This window comes from Eschrichtius robustus, chromosome 13 (assembly GCF_028021215.1).
Source record: "Eschrichtius robustus isolate mEscRob2 chromosome 13, mEscRob2.pri, whole genome shotgun sequence".
In the NCBI taxonomy this organism is placed as follows: Eukaryota; Metazoa; Chordata; class Mammalia; order Artiodactyla; family Eschrichtiidae; genus Eschrichtius; species Eschrichtius robustus.
In genome coordinates, this window is record NC_090836.1 from 55,857,302 (window position 1) to 55,879,782 (window position 22,481).

Sequence of the window (22,481 nt, forward strand, 5' to 3'; positions counted from 1 at the left end):
TGAAATACTACGACATTAATAGAACACATTACCTCAGAAAAATTTTAGCCTCGAGCCATCATAAACTGCCACGTATCTTTCCAGTAGGCCTAAATATTAATATATACATCAAAGTTGTAGACAAGTCCCTTGGAATCCACTATTCTTGTTGTCTACATTTTGGTGTGAAAAAAAAATTAAATTAAACATTTATTAAGCTCTATGGGCTAGCCCAGGTGCAGAGGGAATACAAAGATAAAGTATAAAGTAGATGAAGTAGATAAAATATAATTGACAAATGTAGAGAAGGTAGGGTGAGGAATGATTTTGAGCTTCTTATTTTGGACGAATTTTTAGAGGACTGTGCCTTTAAAAGAAAGAAGGAAGGTGGAGCAAACGTGTGGGGTGGGAGATAAGGTACAGGTTTCAGTTTAGGAAATGCTGAAATCTGAGGTGATGGAGTATCCAGATGACAGTTGGCAGTATGATCTCATTCGTGCCATCTAAACTACAAAGAAGAGGGAGACAGAGATTGCCCAGGAAGAGTTTACAAGAGGGGGGAAAGCAAAAAAGCCAGGAAAAGGGGGAGCAGAAATAGGTGATCAAAAAAGAGGAGAAGAACCAGGAAAAAGATGGAGCAGCCAAGAGAGAAAAGACTCAAAAACCAAAATGATGACCCACTGTCAAATGCTACAGAAAGATCAACAACGTTAAGAAGTTTTAAAGGCTGCTAAATATACATTCAGGAGGTCACTCGTGATCTTTGCTGGATCACTTTCAGGGAAGCGGCAGGTGTGGAATCCAGAAGACCCTGAGGCATCCATCAGTCTAATATTAACTGAGCACCTTCTTTGTGCTTTGGGGATGACAAAGTCCAAGGTATATATGTGGAATTTTTTGTTGCTGTTGTAAAAGATATTTGGGAGGTGGGGGGAGGTGCAGAAGCAGAGTCAAGAAAACTGAGAAGTAGTCTATGTCTTTGGTTGAGAGTGTGTTTAGGGAGGGGAAGAGCAGGTTGGGACTTCAGAAGAGAGGTACAATAGGGGAATAATTGCTTGGGGAAAGGGTAAGAGAGTGGCTAGAGATCAAGAAAGACTGATGACTAGTGTTGAAAGCCCAGCTAAGGCTGGAACTCATCAAGTTGTAATGCAGCCAACCTCCATGGCTGTACAGTCTTTTTCCTCCAACAAGGTCAGCGACCTGAGAGCAGGAATAAAGACCACAGTTGGGTTGGTGTCACTAAGACCAAGCACAGGCAGGCACGTGAGGCTGCAGTCCAGGGGAGACAGATACTGAAGGGGAACTGGACCCCTAATGAAAGAATGAGAAGTCAGCGACATTCTGACAGGGGGAGGGGACAGGTAGGGACCGAAGGGCCTGGTGAGTTTAACATTCAGGTTTGATGGTGAGGGAGAGGTTGAAAAGGGGGATTTAATGAGATTTCTGAAAAGAAGAGGATACAAAAATAGAGAGAGAAAACCTGATATTATTAAAAGTTGCCCAGTGTCTTAACAATTCAAAATAACTGATTGATCACCTTAAAAAATGATACACTTCCCTATAACTTTTCGCTATATAACTTAAAATTTATACTTTGCTTTTAACATTACATAATTCTAAGTAATATCAGGTCATTTCTGAGGTTTACTGTTATATTTCAAACTAAGAGATCCCTGTCAAGTTAATAAAGTATTTTAATTTCTGATGACTTGGGAAACTTGCAACTTAAAGGAAAAAAAAAATTAAGTAAAAAACAGAAAACTTGCAAATGAAAAAAAAAAAAAAAGAATAAACAGCTAATTATTTGAGACATTTACAAAACCCCAAGGATGATACTTTGATAGAGTCAAGCTCAAACTGGATAATATAAATGATGTAACCTGGCACTGAGAGTTCCTTGATCACCATTGTCAAGTACCAGAATATCATCCATTCCTAAAATTTATACCTTATAGTAAATAACTTCACTCTACTTGATTAATATTTCCCATCAGCAAACTTCACAGGTGAGTATTTTATCTGGGTGGGATATGATTCATGTGTGACTTAGTAATAGAGAAAATAAATAAAGAAAACTAGTTCCTATATCATTTTCTAACTCTCATAAATTCTAGGATTTATTTGGAACCCCTAAGAGAACTCTTTGTTTTTATGACAGATTTATACCCATATTCACATTTTTATTCATACAGATGCACTGGTTTTGGACAGCTTAACTTTTAATAATCTGCGTTTTAGGTAGCATAGACACAACATGCATTCATATTCAGATGACCAAATGTGTCCCAGCCCTCCTGCTGTCACTCCTATGCTTCTGTGGGATTATGAACAAGGCTTAGTCAAGGACCCCACCCTAGATTGGATATGTTTGCTCACTTTGGTGATTGTAAGTTTTCTTCTAATCCAAATATGCTGTGAATTATATACATCATTTCCTAATTTTAGATTCAGTGGGGAAGAATACACACACACACACACACGCCTCACAAAGTTACACCAGAATGTAATATGGCAAATAAACCTGTTCAAAGCACAACTGATTTCAAAATGATTGAATGAACAGGACTGAGGAGAAAATTTACCTTGTTACAAAAACAGTCATAACAGCAGTTGCTTTTGCTGTCTTTTTACCTTTGGAGACTTGGAATTATGTCCAAGATGACCCAGGAGTTCATCAACCTATCAAAAGGGTAGAGGTTCCTATCACAACAGCATCCGCAAACAGCACCACGGGGGAGGAAGGCACACAGCATAGTAGGTGGGAGATGGGATGCACTTGGCTCCACTCTCAGCACACAGTAACTGCCTAATGAATATTCGCTAATAACATCTAACAGCTCAGATAATTAAGCTCATTTGGCCCTAGTTTTACGGAAAATAAGGATGATAATATCTGTCTCACAGATAATATCTTCTCAATTTGTGAAAATGAATAACTCATGTAAGTGCTCAGCACAGGGCCCAGCATGCACTAACCCCAGAAGACCAAGCCTCAAGAAGTGTGTAACAAGCGTATGTTGAAAAAAAGAAGGTAGGTCTATAAAATACTATAAAATACAAACATTTCTTTTCCCCTTATATTTTCTTTGCATTTAGATTCTCTTAAAAATTTGTTGTAAGAGCTGTGCTATCTTATGCTACATGGAGTTACAGAGGGGTAGTATCAGAATTACAGATAGGGCAAATGCAAATTCTTCCCACCAAAGAGTATTATTTTCTAAACTTCCTAATCATTATGGATATATGAATAAGTTACTATAAAAGAATAAGATGGGTGTCTGTGGGTGGCTCATGGGAATCAGTCTCCACAGGTTTTTAAGCAAGAAATATCTACTGACGGCCCAGAATGTGCCAGGCAGCCAGGCACTGTCCTAGGTGCTGGAATATAAAGAGTGGTACTCACAGGAGAGACATATAGGTAATTACAAACTGACAGACTAAGTAAGGCATCATTTGTATATATAGGTGCCCCTAGATCTAACCCTTGGGATTGGGGTGGGATGGAGATTCACTTGAAGACAATCTTTGACTCAATGGGAAAGGTTTAGAGAAAGATAAGATTAAAAATACACCAAGTTAAGAGACTTAAATACTTACGTCAGTCCTATTCTTAGCAGACTATGTGCCCCCGAGTTAAATATTTTCTCTCTTTAAGCCTTAGAAAACAATTACTGAGCAAATTCCTATGTTGTTAAGAATATTCATCATATGTAGCGTCAGAGAGCTGGACTAGAAGATCCCAATAGTTTTTCTTTGCTCTAAGTTTCCTTTCATGCCTGATCACCTTCCAAATGGTTCTAAATACACCATTACACAAACGCTTCGAGATTTTAAAGAATGAAAGAGGTGTTCGTTCCTGTAAGTCATGAAAACTTGCTATTGGTAGGAAAGCCGAGCCATAACAGTAGTTCTTAGATGCTGGGAATTCCCCAACTCTATTCCAATAATGAAAGGCCACTGTAAATCCATAAAGTGGAAATTTATAACCAGCAGCTGAGCACCTGTATTTCTCACCATAAATTTTGACAGCTGCTCCCTTAAAAGTGATCATGATTCTAGGCAGGGTGAAACTCACTGAGCAAAGTAAGTTCATATTCATGTCTTCAAAATACTTGCAAAATTAATTTTTTCCACACGTTAATATTTTTTGCCAACCACAGTTTATAAAAACAAGTGTTGCAGGGAGACCTTCAAGACGGCAGAGAAGTAAGATGTGGAGATCACCTTCCTCCCCACAAATACATCAGAAATACATCTTCACGTGGAACAGCTCCTACAGAACACCTACTGAACGCTGGCAGAAGACCTCAGACTTCCCAAAAGGCAAGAAACTCCCCACGTACCTGGATAGGGCAAAGGACAAAAGAAAAAACAGAGACAAAAGAATAGGGATGGGACCTGCTCCAGTGGGAGGGAGCTGTGAAGGAGGAAAGGTTTCCACACACACTAGGAAGCCCTTCGCGGGCAGAGACTGCGGGTGGCGGAGGGGGGAAGCTTCGAAGCCACGGAGGAGAGCACAGCCACAGGGGTGCGGAGGGCAAAGCGGAGAGACTCCCACACAGAGGATCACTGCCGACCAGCACTCACCAGCCCGAGAGGCTTGTCTGCTCAGCCGCCGGGGCGGGCGGGGCTGGGAGCTGAGGCTCGGGCTTCGGTCGGATCGCAGGGAGAGGACTGGGGTTGGCGGCGTGAACACAGCCTGAAGGGGTTAGCGCACCACAGCTAGCCGGGAGGGAGTCCGGGAAAAAGTCTGCAGCTGCCGAAGAGGCAAGAGACTTTTTCTTGCCTCTTTGTTTCCCGGTGCGCGAGGAGAAGGGATTCAGAGCGCCGCCTAAACGAGCTCCAGAGATGGGCGCGAGCCGCGGCTATCAGCGCGGACCCCAGAGACGGGAATGAGACGCTAAGGCTGCTGCTGCCGCCACCAAGAACCCTGTGTGCAAGCACAGGTCACTCTCCACACCGCCCCTCCCGGGAGCCTGTGCAGCCCGCCACTGCCAGGGTCCCGTGATCCAGGGACAAATTCCCCGGGAGAACGCATGGCGCGCCTCAGGCTGGTGCAACGTCACGCTGGCCTCTGCCACTGCAGGCTCGCCCCGCATCCGTACCCTTCCCTCCCTCCAGCCTGAGTGAGCCAGAGCCCCCGAAGCAGCTGCTCCTTTAACCCCGTCCTGTCTGAGCGAAGAACAGACACCCGCAGATGACACGCAGAGGTGGGGCCAAATCCAAAGCTGAACTCCAGGAGCTGTGCGAACAAAGAAGAAAAAGGGAAACCTCTCCCAGCAGCCTCAGGAGCAGTGGATTAAATCTCCACAATCAACTTGATGTACGCTGTATCTGTGGAATACCTGAATAGACAACGAATCATCCCAAAATTGAGGCAGTGGACTTTCGGAGCAACTGTACAGTTGGGGTTTGCTTTCTGCATCTCATTTGTTTCTGCTTTTATGTTTATCTTAGTTTAGTATTTAGAGCTTATTATCACTGGTAGATTTGTTTATTCATTTGGTTGTTCTCTTCCTTTCTTTTTTTTTTTTCCTTTCTTTTATATATACATATTTATTTTTTCCTTTTTCTCTTTTTGTGAGTGTTTACGTGTATGCTTCTTTGTGTGATTTTGTCTGTATAGCTTTCCTTTTACCATTTGTCCTAGGGTTCTGTCTGTCCATTTTTTTTTTTTTTTTGGGTACAGTTTTTAGCACTTGTTACCACTGGTGGATTTGCTTTTGGTTTGGTTGCTCTCTTCTTTTTTTCTTTTCTGTTTTTTTATTACTTTTCTATTTTTAATAATTTTATTTATTTTTTATTTTAATAACATTATTTATTTTACTATATTTTATTTTTTCTTTCTATCTTTTTTTTTCTTTCTCTCTTTTCTTCTGAGCCGTGTGGCTGACAGGGTCTTGGTGCTCCGGCTGGGTGTCAGGCCTGAGCCTCTGAGGTGGGAGAGCCGAGTTCAGGACATTGGCCCACAAGAGACCTCTCACCCCACATAATATCAAACAGCGAAAGCTCTCTCAGAGATCTCCATCTCAATGCTAAGACAGAGCTCCACTCAACAACCATCAAGTTACAGTGCTGGACACCCTACGCCAAACAACTAGCAAGACAGGAACAACTCCACCCATTAGCAGAGAGGCTGCCTAAAATCATAATAAGTTCACAGACACCCCAAAACACACCACTGGATGCAGTCCTGCCCACGAGAAAGACAAGATCCAGCTTCATCCACCAGAACACAGGCACCAGTCTCCTCCACCAGGAAGCCTACACAACCCACTGAACTAACCTTAGCCACTGGGGGCAGACACCAAAAACAATGGGAACTACAAACCTGCAGCCTGTAAAAAGGAGACCCCAAACACAGTAAGTTAAGCAAAATGAGAAGACAGAGAAATACACACCAGATGAAGCAGGAAGATAAAAACCCACCAGACCAAACAAATGAAGAGGAATTAGGCAGTCTACCTGAAAAAGAATTCAGAGTAATGATAGGAGAGATGATCCCAAATCTTGGAAATAGAATGGAGAAAATACAAGAAACATTTAACAAGGACCTAGAAGAACTAAAGAGCAAACAAACAGTGATGAACAACACAATAAATGAAATGAAAAATTCTCTAGAAGGAATCAATAGCAGAATAACTGAGGCAGAAGTACGCATAAGTGACCTAGAAGATAAAACAGTGGAAATAACTACTGCAAAGAAAAATAAGGGAAAAAAAAAGGAAAAGAATTGAGGACAGTCTCAGGGACAGGGACAGACCTCAGGGACAACATTCAACGCACCAACATTCAAAGTACAGGGGTCCCAGAAGAAGAAGAGAAAAAAAATGGACTGAGACAATATTTGAAGAGATTATAGTTGAAAACTTCCCTAATATGGGAAAGGAAATAGTCAATCAAGTCCAGGAATGCAGAGAGTCCCATACAGGATAAATCCAAGGAGAAACACGCCAAGACATATATTAATCAAACTATCAAAAATGAAATACAAAGAAAAAATATTAAAAGCAGGAAGGGAAATGCAACAATTAACATACAAGGGAATCCCCATAAGGTTAACAGCTGATCTTTCAGCAGAAACTCTGCAAGCCAGAAGGGAGTGGCAGGACATATTTAAAGTCATGAAAGGGAAAAACCTACAACCAAGATTACTCTACCCAGCAAGGATCTCATTCAGATTCGATGGAGAAATTAAAACCTTTACAGACATGCAAAAGCTAAGAGAATTCAGCACCACCAAACCAGCTTTACAACAAATGCTAAAGGAACTTCTCTAGGCAGGAAACACAAGAGAAGGAAAAGACCTACAATAATAAACCCAAAACAATTAAGAAAATGGTAATAGGAACATACATATCGATAACCACCTTAAATGTAAATGGATTAAATGCTCCCACCAAAAGACATAGACTGGCTGAATGGATACAAAAACAAGACCCGTATATATGCTGTTTATACAAGAGACCCACTTCAGACCTAGGGACACATACAGACTGAAAGTGAGGGGATGGAAAAAGATATTCCATGCAAATGGAAATCAAAAGAAAATGGAGTAGCAATTCTCATATCAGACAAAATAGACTTTAAAATAAAGACTGTTACAAGAGACAAAGAAGGACACTACATAATGATCAAGGCATCAATACAAGAAGAAGATATGACAATTGTAAATATTTATGCACCCAACACAGGAGCATCTCAATACATAAGGCAAATGCTAACGGCCATAAAAGGGGAAATCGACAGTAACACAGTCATATTAGGCGACTTTAACACCCCACTTTCACCAATGGACAGATCATCCAAAATGAAAATAAATAAGGAAACACAAGCTTTAAATGATACATTAAACAAATGGACTTAATTGATATTTATAGGACATTCCATCGAAAAACAACAGAATACACTTTCTTCTCAAGTGCTCATGGAACATTCTCCAGGACAGATCATATCTTGGGTCACAAATCAAGCCTTGGTAAATTTAAGAAAACTGAAATCGTATCAAGTATATTTTGCGACCACAAGGCTATGAGACTAGATATCAATTACAGGAAAAAATCTGTAAAAAATACAAACACATGGAGGCTAAACAATACACTACTAAATAACCGAGAGATCACTGAAGAAATCAGAGGAAATCAAAAAATACCTAGAAAGAAATGGCAATGAAAACACAATGACCCAAAACCTATGGGATGCAGCAAAAGCAGTTCTAAGAGGGAAGTTTATAGCAATACAATCCTACCTCAAGAAACAAGAAACATCTCAAATAAACCTAACCTTACACCTAAAGCAATTAGAGAAAGAAGAACAAAAAAACCCCAAAGTTAGCAGAAGGAAAGAAATCATAAAGATCAGATCAGAAATAAATGAAAAAGAAATGAAGGAAATGAGAGCAAAGATCAATAAAACTAAAAGCTGGTTCTTTGACAAGATAAACCATTAGCCACACTCGTCAAGACAAAAAGGGAGAAGACTCAAATCAACAGAATTAGAAATGAATATGGAGAAGTAACAACTGACACTGCAGAAATACAAAGGATCATGAGAGATTACTACAAGCAACTCTATGCCAATAAAATGGACAACCTGGAAGACATGGACAAATTCTTAGAAAAGCACAACCTTCTGAGACTGAACCAGAAGAAATAGAAAATATAAACAGACCAATCACAAGCACTGAAATTGAGACTGTGATTAAAAATCTTCCAACAAACAAAAGCCCAGGACCATGGCTTCACAGGCGAATTCTATCAAACATGTAGAGAAGAGCTAACACTCATCCTTCTCAAACTCTTCCAAAATATAGCAGAGGGAGGAACACTCCCAAACTCATTCTATGAGGCCACCACCACCCTGATACCAAAACCAGACAAAGATGTAACAAAGAAAGAAAACTACAGGCCAATATCACTGATGAACATAGATGCAAAAATCCTCAACAAAATACTAGCTAACAGAATCCAACAGCACATTAAAAGGTTCATACACCATGATCAAGTGGGGTTTATCCCAGGAATGCAAGGATTCTTCAATATACGCAAATCAATCAATGTGATACACCATATTAACAAACTGAAGGATAAAAACCATATGATCATCTCAATAGATGCAGAAAAAGCTTTTGACAGAATTCAACACCCATTTATGATAAAAAACCCTCCAGAAAGTAGGCATAGAGGGAACTTACCTCAACATAATAAAGGCCATATGTGACAAACCCACAGCCAACATCATTCTCAATGGTGAAAAACTGAAAACATTTCCACTAAGATCAGGAACAAGACAAGGTTGCCCACTCTCCCCACTATTATTCAACATAGTTTTGGAAGTTTTAGCCACAGAAATCAGAGAAGAAAAAGAAACAAAAGGAATCCAAATCGGAAAAGAAGAAGTAAAACTGTCACTGTTTGCAGATGACATGATACTATACAGTGAGAATCCTAAAGATGCTACCAGAAAACTACTAGAGCTAATCAATGAATTTGGTAAAGTTGCAGGATACAAAATTAATGCACAGAAATCTCTTGCAATCCTATACACTAGTGATGAAAAATCCGAAAGAGAAGTTAAGGAAACACTCCCATTTACCATTGCAACAAAAAGAATAAAATATTTAGGAATAAACCTACCTAAGGAGACATAAGACCTGTATGTAGAAAACTATAAGAAAATGATGAAAGAAATTAAAGATGATACAAACAGATGGAGAGATATACCATGTTCTTGGATTGGAAAGGGAGGGGGTAAGCTGGGACAAAGTGAGAGAGTAGCACTGACATATATACACTACCAAATGTAAAAGAGATAGCTAGTGGAAAGCAGCCGCATAGTACAGGGAGATCAGTTCAGTGCTTTGTGTCCACCTAGAGCGGTGGGATAGGGAGGGTGGGAGGGAGACGCAAGAGGGAGGGGATATGGCACTATATGTATACATATAGCTGATTCACTTCGTTATACAGCAGAAACTAACACACCCCTGTAAAGCAATTATACTCCTATAAAGATGTTAAAAAAAAAAAAAGTTAGCCACAACTGTGACTGCAAAGCTCTCCACTGTGGCTATTTGTTAACCTACATTCAATTTTTAGAATCAGCAAGATGCCACTGTTGGCTTCACATTCTATACTGGTTACATTTGACATTTAACTAGTGCATATGACATGTGCCTAGTTTTATCTCAAAAATGGGGCTTCACAAATCAAATATTTTCCACACCTGCAAATTCATGATTCACATACCACCACCAGCAGAAGAGCAACATGAAAACGTAAGACCAGCTCTGCAGTGATCAGAAGCACCTCTTTTCACAAAGCGCTCATCACAGCATCGAAATCAGGCATAAGTTTTAAGTTTGTTGGTTTGACACATCTCCAGAAAAGCAATTCAGACAATCGCCAGAAAACAGAAAAATATTTTAAATCTTACACTGAATTTATTTCTAAATATAAAAACTATCCTATAAATCATAGTTAACAAATAGTAACTCATCTGGAAAACAACTTAATATTCCAACAAGCAATATAAAATTCCCTGGCTATCTACTGCTAGTAAAATAATAAACAACAGAAATGTAAAGGGTCCAATTCTCCATAAAGCACAGAGACTGGCAATGCTATGAGCTGTAACCCAAAGACCCTGTACAACTCTGCTCACTCTCTGGAAAAAATTTCTTTGACGTATAATGTTTCCTATAAAATGCACAAGCCGTTCAGTATCTATACTGTGGTGATTTTCAAAGACCAGGGAGAAGTGGGATATATTTTTGTCTTACAGAAAAAGAACAAGAAACTATAAAACAAGCATACAGAGGATAGAGTATCCTCTGATTACGTGGCAAGTACACTTTTAGGTTAAGAAATGTGCTCAATGGATGTTTAGAATCAAGTGACACTAATCTAAAGGTAAAGCAAACTATTTTCTCATTCCTCCAAAACACTGCTGCCACTTTAGGCATCCCTTAACTTGGCAGAAGTCTTCTAACAGAAGACTCCTATACATGAAAGGCAACTGCAGCCCTACCTTTTTCAGCAAAATTAAGGTTTTCTCCACTAACTACCCCTCCTTTGGCCACAGCCATACTTTACCTGTTAGTGAAATATTGCAAAGGCCTTTAGGGTCAGGCGTAGCTTGAAATCTAGGGAAAAATGCATTCGCAATTCCAAACAACTGATTTTACAAATGAAGGCTAAGGAAACAGCTCATTCAGAAGATGTCAATGCAAGCGCTGTATGAAAATGAATAAACACATTTCTAATACTGGAGGGTTTTATGCCCTGGGTTCTATGCAGATTATCACAAGGTGGCTCTGTCTCTTCTATCAGAGTCAGCCCAAACATCTAGTTCTCAAAGAGAGATCACCTTAGCTAAGACACGCACCCCCTTTACTACCTCTAAAACTCTAGCCCGTAAAACTTTGATTTTCTCCACTGTACCCGACATGCTTTCTTTATTTTTTGTTCCCCCGTTAGATTTCTGGTTCCAATAAAGCAAGGACCTTCTCTGTCTTTTGTACCACCCAATCCCAAGCACCTAGAATGACGCCTGGCATGTGAAGAGTATCATCAATATTTGCTGAACGAATAAAAATGATGGGGTGCTTACCATAAGTTGTCTTCCTATTCTTGGCAGGGTAGGGAAGTAAAGGAGAAAATTCAAGCATTATACTCTACCATAAATATTACTTAATTTAAATAAATAAATTTAAAATGACTTAATTATGATAATCTGTTTAGCCATAGTATTTTGGACTCGGTTCAGGCAGTTTCTAGAACAGAGATCTTCAAAGGTATATTAGTATATTAAGTAATACACTTCCAAGGTATATTAGTATGTTAACTGAAGTCCAACTCAATTTCTACATAACTATAGACCTAAGTGCTGATATTTAGTTCAAATCTACTGACCCAAAGTGCTCAGTTCTATGGTTCAATGTTTCAGAAAAGCTTCTTGGCTCTAAGCTTATGTAATAGTTAATGAGATATCGGAGTGGAATTCTAACACTTCAAATAAAAAAGGCATATAATCAATTCTGTTATATACTCTAAAATACCACTGGGAGTGCTTCCCTCTGGCATCATGGTGAATCATTCTGTATTCCATATTTGATTTGCTTTTTTTCTGAGTTGGGACTTAACAAACACTTCTTGATTAAGCTAATGCCTAGGACATTCCATAGTGGAAAATAAACTCTGATTGCTCATTTGGGAGCTGCTAAAACAAAAACAAAAATCTTACATATATTCATTTGAGTGCCTATCACTCTATCTTTTTAAAGATCAATTTAATGGTTTCTAAGTAAGTTTACAGAACTGTACAACCATTATAACAGTCTAATTTTTAAAACATTTCTATCACCCCATCAGGAAACCTTGTGCCCGTCTGCATCAGTACATGGTCTTTTGAGTCTAGCTTTTTCATTTAGCATGTTTTGAGGTTCTTCCATGTTGCAGCACATACTAGTATCCCCTCTTTCTAAACTCATTTAGAAGTTGCTTTCTCTCCAGGACACCACAACCGAAAGTACAACACCAATAAAAGTCCAACTTTTGAATCCTAACACCTATTTTGAGTTGCATTTCCTTTGCATAATCAACTTGCAATTAATCTTTTATATCAGCATTATAAGAAATTAATCAAATGGGCAATCCATTCAGTACTCATTACAAATTCCCTTATTAAGGTATCCACAGGATTGATTCCTCTATCTGTTGACACTCTCTGTTACATCATTAGAATTGTATGTTTAATCCGTTTTCCTCATTTGGTCCCAAGAATAGTCAGTATAAGACAGAGTCAAAAGACCGCGCTTTCTTACCAAGGTCATCTAGTCCCATGATTCATCCATCAAATCTATATACACATCTTCCAAATCTCTTGAATCCTATCCCCTTTCCACAATTCCAGCTTCCATATTTCAAGCTGCCTCCTTACGGTTCTCCTTGGACATCTTCCTGGCAACACAAACTCAGTGTGTCGAATATATTTTTTTCTGTTCACACCTATGTTTTCCCACAACTGCCGTATCTGCCCTTTTATTTATGTCTCTACCTCTAATCCCTTTTATACACTAATACCATACTAATCTCCCTATAGTACAGCTCTTTGCTGGCTCTACCTCTACTTGAAAACCTACAATAGTGCCCCAGTGCCTGCACAATGAATGTAAGCTCCTTAGCCTGCCATTCATAACTATCCATTGTGCTTTACTTAATACCTTTATGAATAAGGCTTTCTTCTATTAACATTTACTAAGTGCTCACTATGTGTCAAGCACTTAGTGCTGTATTATGTCATTCAATTCACAATAACCCACACTAAGAGATGGGTAGTTATTGACCCAATTTCATAGATGAGGAAACTGAGGCACAGACAGATTTACTTGCCAAGTTCACTTATCAATGATTCCAACTCAGGTAGTCTCACCCAGGTCCCACATCCTTAACCGGCAGGACACAGCCTGCCTGGAGAAATAGGTATTGCCTTAGGGTTAAGAAAGGGTGTTGTTTTTGACCTCACAAATATCTGTATAAGTCCCGTGTGTGAGCTGGGGGAGTGCGCTCTCTCTCTCTCACGCACACACACGCACACGCACACACACACGTGCGTGCACACACACATGCATGTCCTTTCGGGGGACTCACTGTCCTGTACTTGGTATTCTACACCACCTAGTTTTAGGGCATATACTGATGAGAAAGAATTGTCTTGTGTGTATCCAAACCCTCTTTTATGCATCTATAGATACTGGTGGCAGAACTCCAGTGAGATGTGGATAGGGAAGTTGTGTGGCCCCCTCTCAAACAAGATTTAACTCTGAACAGAAAGTGAGGGCAGAGAATGTTAAATGCACAGCAGTTATGCTGCTAGGTGAAATCATGTCTTCTGCTCAAATCTGTCTACTGGCCATCTCCTTCCTCCAGCTGCTTTGGCTGTGTGGTGCCCTGAGAGACACAGCTCTACATACTGTATCTAGAACTGTCAATGGATCCTCTCTGAGGGTCTCTGGTCCTCTGCACTGGGATGGAGTACCCTCACTTAACAAATAAGAAACTGAAGAAGCACAGAGATCCACATGATTCCTCTAAAGTCACAGAGTTCCTTAATCCCATTAAGAAAATTACTTTTTTGGAGAGTAGGAACTTTAATTGAAAGAATCTAGTTTCTACCTCTGGCACTTATTTCTATCGATGAGAATACCAAACAATAATATTTTCCAAATTAAAAAAATTACCCACACGATCAAACTAGAAACGAGCTGATCTGAGTTCCAATTTTGGTTCTGGTCCTTTCTAGCTACGTGAAATTCAATGTGGGCAGCCCTAGAGACCCCAAGGTCTGGACTGGTGACTACAAAGCTGTGAGAGGGGGACTTCCCTGGTGGCACAGTGGTTAAGACTCCCAATGCAGAGGGCCCGGGTTTGATCCCTGGTCAGGGAACTACATCCCACATGCTGCAGCTAAGAGCTTGCATGCCACAACTAAAAAGATCCCGCATGCCATAACGAAGATCCCACAGTCTGCAACTAAGGAGCCCACCTGCCGCGACTAAGACCCGGCATCAATCAATCAATCAATAAAATATTAAAAAAAAACAAAAACGCTAACCTTTAAAAAAAAAAAAAACAATAAACTGTGAAAGGTCTCTTGATCTTTTATTCTCATCTCTTTTACTTGATTCTCTCCTATTCCAGACTGTTTTTTTCCATGTGATAAAGGGCACTGAGTTGAATTTGCAAGCTCCCAGAGGAGCGCTCTCATTGACCCAGCTTGGTTTATGTGTCCATTGCCAGACCAATCACCATAGCCAAGGCAATGGTATAATATAGTTATGTCAGTTCTGATTAATCAATAATGACCAAATTGGAATAGAAACAGGAATATTTTAAATATGAGAACTGTTCCTCCCAGGGGGAAAAAAAGATTTTCAAGGCAGACAAATAGATGTCCACTACATCATGCAAACACAAAGCACAGTATGTATTTCTCATTAAATAAATGGGAGATTTGGTGACCTTTAAGAAATTTAAAAAGAAAGAAGGAAAAAAGAAAAATTACCAAATGGATGTGGGCCCAATGCAGGGCTCTTCTGGGTTTGTGTAGTTAAAACAAAAATAGCATTGAAGGAATTACTCACCTCCACATACCATATGTTATGTCGGCAAAAGAATAATGTGAAGAGAGGGGAGGCGTGAAATCTTATTGCACATTAAATATAATAGAGTCTATGTTTATCTGGGTCAAGATACAATTTTGAGCATATTACGGTATTTGTTGGAATACGCAAACAACTTAACATAAAATTTAGAGCTTGTTTAAAAGAGACATAGGCTTATTCAATGACTTGCCTAGTCTGGAAATGAATGTGTTCATACTGGAAGGATATAAATAAGAGTTGGAGGTCCATATAGCAGGGATGCTGAGAAAGAACTTCCTATATGAAATAGCAGGGCTCCCTAACTGAACTCCAAGGATCCTCCTAATTCTAATATTCCTGATAGACTTATGCCACTTTAAGTCTCCTGAAGGGATATTCATTGGCAGAAGTGGCTGTATTTGCAAACCACAGAGCAAATGGGAGGTGATACAAAAAATATTGTTGGCTGGTTTTTGAGTCAGTGACAGTCACTGTTACTAGCATCATCTATAAATAAGACACCAAGTTAATTTCACTTGCAGTATTATATTAGGAGTTAGTTTTGGTTCAAGAGTTTAGTTTAAGATAAGATGACCCACTGCTCAAAAGAATAAAGCCACCAACAAGGGAAATTAAAATTCTAATTCATTTGTAGATGGATCCGAGCCCTTAAATATCGGAAGAATCATCGGAGAACTAAAAGATGAGTGTGGAATAAAGGATGGAGGACCAGACTCTATCAGGTCTGCCTTGAGGATCAGTGGGGGCTTGCATAAGCCACTTACCTTATTTGTATCCTACTTTATTCATCTAAAAAAAGACTCAGATTGGACAAATGGATTTTAAGGTCCCTTTCAACTTTAATATTCCTTTAAACTATTCCATGTGGGAAAAAAATACAGCTTGAGATAATGAAGTTGATGACACAAAACACCCCAGGCAAATGTAACACGGTAGCCAATCAATTTTCAACCAAACCATTATACTAGAGATGGAAAGCAATTCTTAGGAAAGAAAAATAAGCAGTGTAGTCATAATACAAGCAAGTTTGCCCTATTTCTATATAACCGATGTTTCTCATTTGGGATTTTGTGAATCAAACTAAGTACAGCTAAGGTCTGAATCATTCATATCTCACATCTAAGACCTGCCACTTCGATGATCACCGTTTTTAACATAGAAATAAATGGATTTTATGCTTGGAAACCTCAGATAGGTAAGGATGACCTATGAAATGTGCTGCCCTCTCTTCTTCCCTTCCTCTCTTCCTCTCCCTCACTCCCCCACCCTGTGATTGCTGTGTTCAGCTTTTGCACACAGAGGAGCAGGGACCAGCCATCTTTCCAAAGTGTAGGTGAAAGTTCTCACTCTATCCTTATGGCATGCTTATCAAGAGACAGAATCCGAATTTGATGTCAATTCCAGGAAGCAGAGAGGATGTGGTTACATGAATTTACAAACAAACAAACTTGTAAAGGAAACTAGTGAGAAGAAATTGCTGGAACTAATTACCCACAATTCCTAAAAATTCTCACACTACAAACACCCACTACCAAAACTGTTTTTCCTCTAAGAACAGTGTAGGACATCTTTCAATGAAATAAAAGTAAGTGAGCAGCCCTCTTAAAATGCATTTTGAACATCTCAGGCAATTTAAAGCCTGAATTGGCTAACTAGGGACTTTAGATGCAGACATTGTTTAATAAAGTAACTTAGCTAACAGTGATTGTATACACATACATCACAATTGTTGCTCGATACCTATTAGAATAGGCAAACAACAACAACAAAAGAACAAAAAAAAACTTGTAAATACAAATGACCTATTTTCAAAAGACCTAAACCATATTCCTGTCCCCCCCCCCCTTTCTCTGGTTTTCCTGAAAGGACCTCAGTGGGAAAGGTGAGTGGGTCGCTGAGGACTGCCCGCCCTGAGCAGCTTCTCCGCACAGCTCACACCTGCCTAGGTGAGTCAGGATGAAAGCAGAAAAGAGTGGCTACCTTGGAGGAACTCCATGCCTAATTCAAAGCCATTACACATGTGCAAAAAGGCGCCAGGGCCATAAGTGAAAGTGGCTCACATACTTTCACATTAGTAAGAGATAAACAAATTCCTCCTTTTCAAGTCATTCAATAACCATACCCTGCCTGGACACAGGCAGGTCAGGATTTCTATCATGGATATGAACAGAGCTAAGAGAATACTTATAAAATGCACATTATCTGTCTTAGAACTTGAATATTATCCTACGTGATTAAATAAAAATTACATTAAAAACAGGCTCAGAGGATTTAATTTTTTGTATAACAGACTAATCAAAATATGATCTGCCAGTCTTTAAAAAGGCATTGTTATAACCCAGTATTTAGGGAACAACAAATAAAAGCAACAAATACCATAAAACTGAATTTCAGTATCCTTTTTTTAGCTTTTTGTTGCAGTAAGGTTTATAAATCAGTTCTGTAAACAGTGCCAGGTTTTCTTAAGTAAAAATACCAAATGAATCATCCATGTGAGAATTTCAGAGTAAATGGTGGTTTTCAGCAGATAAGATTACATAAAAGATGAGGTCTAGGACTTACCAACATGTTCAGAATTTCATAGGTTTATAAACATTCTCCAAAACTCCTTCATATTCAATGATAGATTACCAACTTAAAGGAACAGGAATCGTCCTACCGATGATTCCTGCCAGAAAAACCAATTCCCCATAACACAGGTGAATTTTTTAGTTTAAATCCCGGTTAAAATCCTTCAGCCAATACCTTTACCTGAATTGCTTTAGAAAATAAAACAAAGTTTAAAATCATAGAGTCCTAGAACTTGAAAAATCTTAAGAAACAAATATCCCTCCTGTCACATTTTACGAAACAAAACCCCCAGAAAAGTGTGGTGATTTTTCCAAAACAATTGTTTAGTTTATTTAAACTCTAACTTTAGAATTATGAAAGGATAGATGAATGAGGAAAGCAGATTTTAAAAAACCAAAGATAGTCATCCCATGCACAGTGACATTCACTAGGTCAACATAAAATCAGGGAAGATTTAAAATCAGTCTATCACCATGATCACTGCTAAAACTCAGTTTTGATGGAGTTACAGAAAAATTATCCATTTTTAGGATAACTTCTCTTTCATACTATCAGACCCTACTGATACTTTAATTTAGGTTTTGGCATTTCATGAAATTATAAGCTGTGTTGTATTTCAGATGAAGGAAAAGATGGCAACATTTGAAACCAGAACCCTTACAATAGAAGAGACATTATCTTGGATAAAGTTAAATATCAGCAAACACTTGAGAATGTACTAAAGGAAGGGCAGACATATTGGGGACCTTTCTGGGAAGGTCTTTCTAAGCTCAGTTGTTCATTATTATATGTATAAAGTCCTTGTGGTAATCTGAACCATTGGATAAATTGACAAAACAGAGAGGTAAGTTTCTTTCAAGAAACAAACACCACAGGGAGAAAAATAATAATGACACTTCTGGTTTATCAATAGCACCATTAACTAAGATGTGTACGACATCAGTAAATTTCACCAAGTTTTGAGTCTCAATGTAAATAATTTTTCTAAGCCATCTAGTGAAATGCAGGGCATAAAACTTTCAAATTATGCCAAAGACTAATTAGAATAGATATGTTGTAGATGTAATTAAATTCAACCATGTTAACTCTTTGAGGATTGGTCTTAAGGATGAGTCTCACCCTTACTATTTTTCAGCTATAAAATACAGCTATTTTACACCTGTAAAATATAAGGGGATGTCTCTCCTACCCTATTCAGACAGGACCTGAAACGGAAGCCAAAAGATGCACTGAGAGGTCATTATGTTGTATGACATGGCTTCTTTAAAAGCCCTGGCAATTTGACATTTGATGAAATGTCAAATCCCAAGTGTCAGAGCCCATTGTGACACCTTCTGTTTATTATGTAGTAGTTTGAAGTTGGAGATTCGATATGCATCTAACTCCAAAAGTTATATGTTACATAACGGGTACTTTCTGATAAATCATCGGGGAAAACATGTCCATTCTGCATCTAAAGCAAATGACCTTTGATGTTCAGCATCTTATCCTCAGCATGACCTTGACAAATCAGATAAAACATGATTCTCTTTAAGTTACTGCATTTAATGTATGAAGACTACTGTCTTTGATATGTAATTCTCCTAACTCTAGTTTAGGGCTACTTCTTAGATATCTCCATAAATATTTCTCCTTGTGGGTGCATTTTGTAAACTTATAAAGTAGTTTTGTTGTTTTTAAATTCTTACCAAAACTAGTAGGATGCAGGAATTTGAGACTGTTTGATTCTATTTGCACATACACATCACAGTACAAACCCAAGAAGGTGTGAATTTGACTCAGTATATATTGGTTGTAAGAAATATGTACAATGAACACCAAAGTAACTAAAAGTTCCTAAGCTCCTTTTTTCTTTTCAGTCTCCGAGTTTTCAGAATTATGCATGCAAACTGACAGTATATTTTGATGTGACACAAATCTTAGTTAAATTCAAAGGAAACTAAGTTCAGGAAACATAGATCATCACTACAATAGAACAGATTATTTATGTAAAAGCGTGATGAAAGAGAAACATCTCTAAAACTCAGGAATTACTCTGTAAAAGCAACACAGCCATATTATTCAAGCAAATGTCAAAGAATTATAATTTTGCATTATTGTGTTATTGCCACCACATGAATTTTCAACCCTCAACTTTCATCAATCACAACAGAATTTCTGGCATTTAGAACTAATTCTCATGGATTTCAATACCACGGAAATGGAATCTAAAGTATTTATCAGTCAACATTCACAAGTTGTAAATGGTATATATTCATGGTTAAACATCAAAAGGCCAGGATATATTAGAACCGAAATATAAGTCTATAAAGATCCTTATTCAAGAAGATAAAAATAATTTTGAATTTTGTAAATGTAGAGCATGCATAACTGCCAGTGTCCCCCATTTAGGACACCTCATAAACCATGTAGCTGCTTTCTCTCTGCACCCTTAGGTGTTTCTAGGCATTTTAAATCTATTAGAACAAGTCTAAACCTCACCAGGAACTTAAAGCAATGATAAGCACAAGAAAAATTCTAGTTCTCTGCTATTTAGAAGCTCATTTACAAATGTCTTAATATAGATATATTCTTTTTTTCTTACGGTATCACTGCTTCTAGTTGACAGCAAATAAGAGTTCCCTTAACTTAGTAATAAAATTATGAACATGCATCAGAGAAAATCATTTGAACTTCCTTGTACAAACACCACCTTGGATTAATCATAGATTAATAGATTAATAGATTAAACTGTCTAGAAGTCTGCATAAGGAACAGTAATTATCAGCATCAACTTGAACAATTATTTCTTCCAAATAAACTACTCTCCTAATTAAAAAGAAAAAACAGTTATCTAAGAGCAACAATTAAAACCGAGCGTATTCTAACCACCTACTACATGGGCTTGCAAGATACTTTTCTGAGTGGCTCATTAAAATGCTAACATAATCAATTAACTGCACTGAAAATATTAACCATGTGTATAGATCTGGACAGTTTATACTGTCTAGATGCTATCTGATAGCTATTCTTGCAACAAATCAAGCAAAATGTAGCACTTCAGTACTTACAGACAGCTCCCAGAGAACACCATCTGGAAAACCTTTTGCATTTAAGATTAAAGCTCCACACAAGGTTTATTGTTAGCCCCAGCATGCGAGAAGGAACAGGAGGGTGGAGGGTAGCGCTTACTTCGAAAATGCTCTGAGGCATAATAATAGACATCCTCATAGCCCTCGTGGTAATCCTCTTCTGGTCGGTACTTTTTTCCCTTTCTTCTCCTAGATCTTCTTATCTGCTTGACAAAACCCAGGAAGCGGTCCATCTCTCGCTCACCGCACAGCCTGGCTCAGCCAGCACCAGAGTGGAGCAACAGCCCAGCTGCTTGGGGAGCCGCCGGAGCATGAATGAAACCTTGGGCTGGGGGACGCGCTACCCTTCCATCTGCCTCCGTGCTGCCACCAACGCAGAGGTTTTAGCCAGGGGAGAGGAAAAAATAACAACGATTGGGTTTACAAGATTTCTTACTTTGCTCAGTAAAATGTCAAGTGTGCAATTTAGAAAGAATTTTTTTTAAAAAAGGAAGAGAGCAAGTGAAATGATAATGAAAGACTAAGAGAAAAAATCAACAGCAAAGCTCTGTACTTCAAATAGCTTTGAAACAAAACAAAAAAAGTTCAACGAGCGATTCCGCTGAGAGGCGAGGAGTCCCAGCGCTAGAATTTCACTACCCAATGTCTCCATCATCAGGGGCGGGGGGGGGGGGGGGAAGGTGGTGAAGGAGAAGAGAGGGGCGGGGAAACTTGTTAGTCAATGGACTGAACCAAAGCTAGAGACCCAAGCGACTTTTTCTTACCTGCTAATCCCACCCCCTAGAGCCTAGCACCCTTTAGGGCAAAGCATGTACTTGGGAAAGGTCTTGGCAAGGTATTGTTTGCAATGGGCAGATTGATTAAGCCTTTGCTCACTCCTGCATATCATATCAATGAGCTGCAAAGTGGTTTCATCCATACGCACTGCCTCTTGCTGACAAAAGTGTGCAGTATGTGTTAATTGGAGTAGCAGGGAGAAGGCTCAGCAGCTGCTTTCAAATGACACATTTACCCACTGGGCATTAATGTATTCCAATTGCTGTTTGATCTAAATATTAAAATGCACTTCACAGAGAGGTTTCTCATAGGCTTAGCAACAGCATACCATAATCAGCAAATAAAGGAAAGTGCGTGGTTTGGGGGAAAGAAATATAAACAAATCCAATTTCTGCTTACACTGAACTCAAATATAAATCTAGCTGAGTTGTTACACTTTTTAAAAAACTATGAAAACAAATGGGCTAAATAGTAAATAAAATTTAGTTCTTGATGAAGATGTAAGGAGGGAGAGAAGTTTTGAAAAATGCTCACACCCAGTTCGTCCTTTGTCTCTATAATCTCAACCATTTTTTTTTTTTTTAAGTATGACAATCAGAAACACTTCAAACTAGACGAAAGAGGTACACTAAAGTCTAGACAGGTCAGCGTTCATCATGGATAATCTTCTTCTCTCCAGTTTCTTTTTCAGATCTTCCAATGAATGCAAATTTTTAACACCAGGAAAAATTCGATTTGTTTACAATATAATGAATCAAACATGTTAGCATATTACCTACTAAACTAATAATATTCTGCAGAAGCTCCATATTCCCAGAAATGTAATTTTTAAAACAGCTTCTCACTGTATAAAGGTCGTTCAATATCTATGCAATATCAAGTTTGTAGGAACATCCCAGAGGGAAGTGATTGCACTTTGCCTT

The 22,481-nt window shown here is 38.7% G+C and overlaps 1 protein-coding gene across 3 annotated transcripts in view; it reads right to left on the bottom strand.

Annotated features, from left to right (window-relative positions):
* GRIP1 (glutamate receptor interacting protein 1) overlaps positions 1 to 21,014 on the bottom strand; it is a 454,025-nt gene extending 433,011 nt beyond the window's left edge. For all 3 annotated transcript variants that reach the window (XM_068560189.1, XM_068560188.1, XM_068560187.1), the window contains exon 1: positions 20,882 to 21,014. In XM_068560189.1, coding sequence (XP_068416290.1) covers positions 20,882 to 21,014 — 133 coding nt within the window. The remainder of the gene's footprint in view (positions 1 to 20,881) is intronic.
* Positions 21,015 to 22,481: the final 1,467 nt, after the last annotated feature.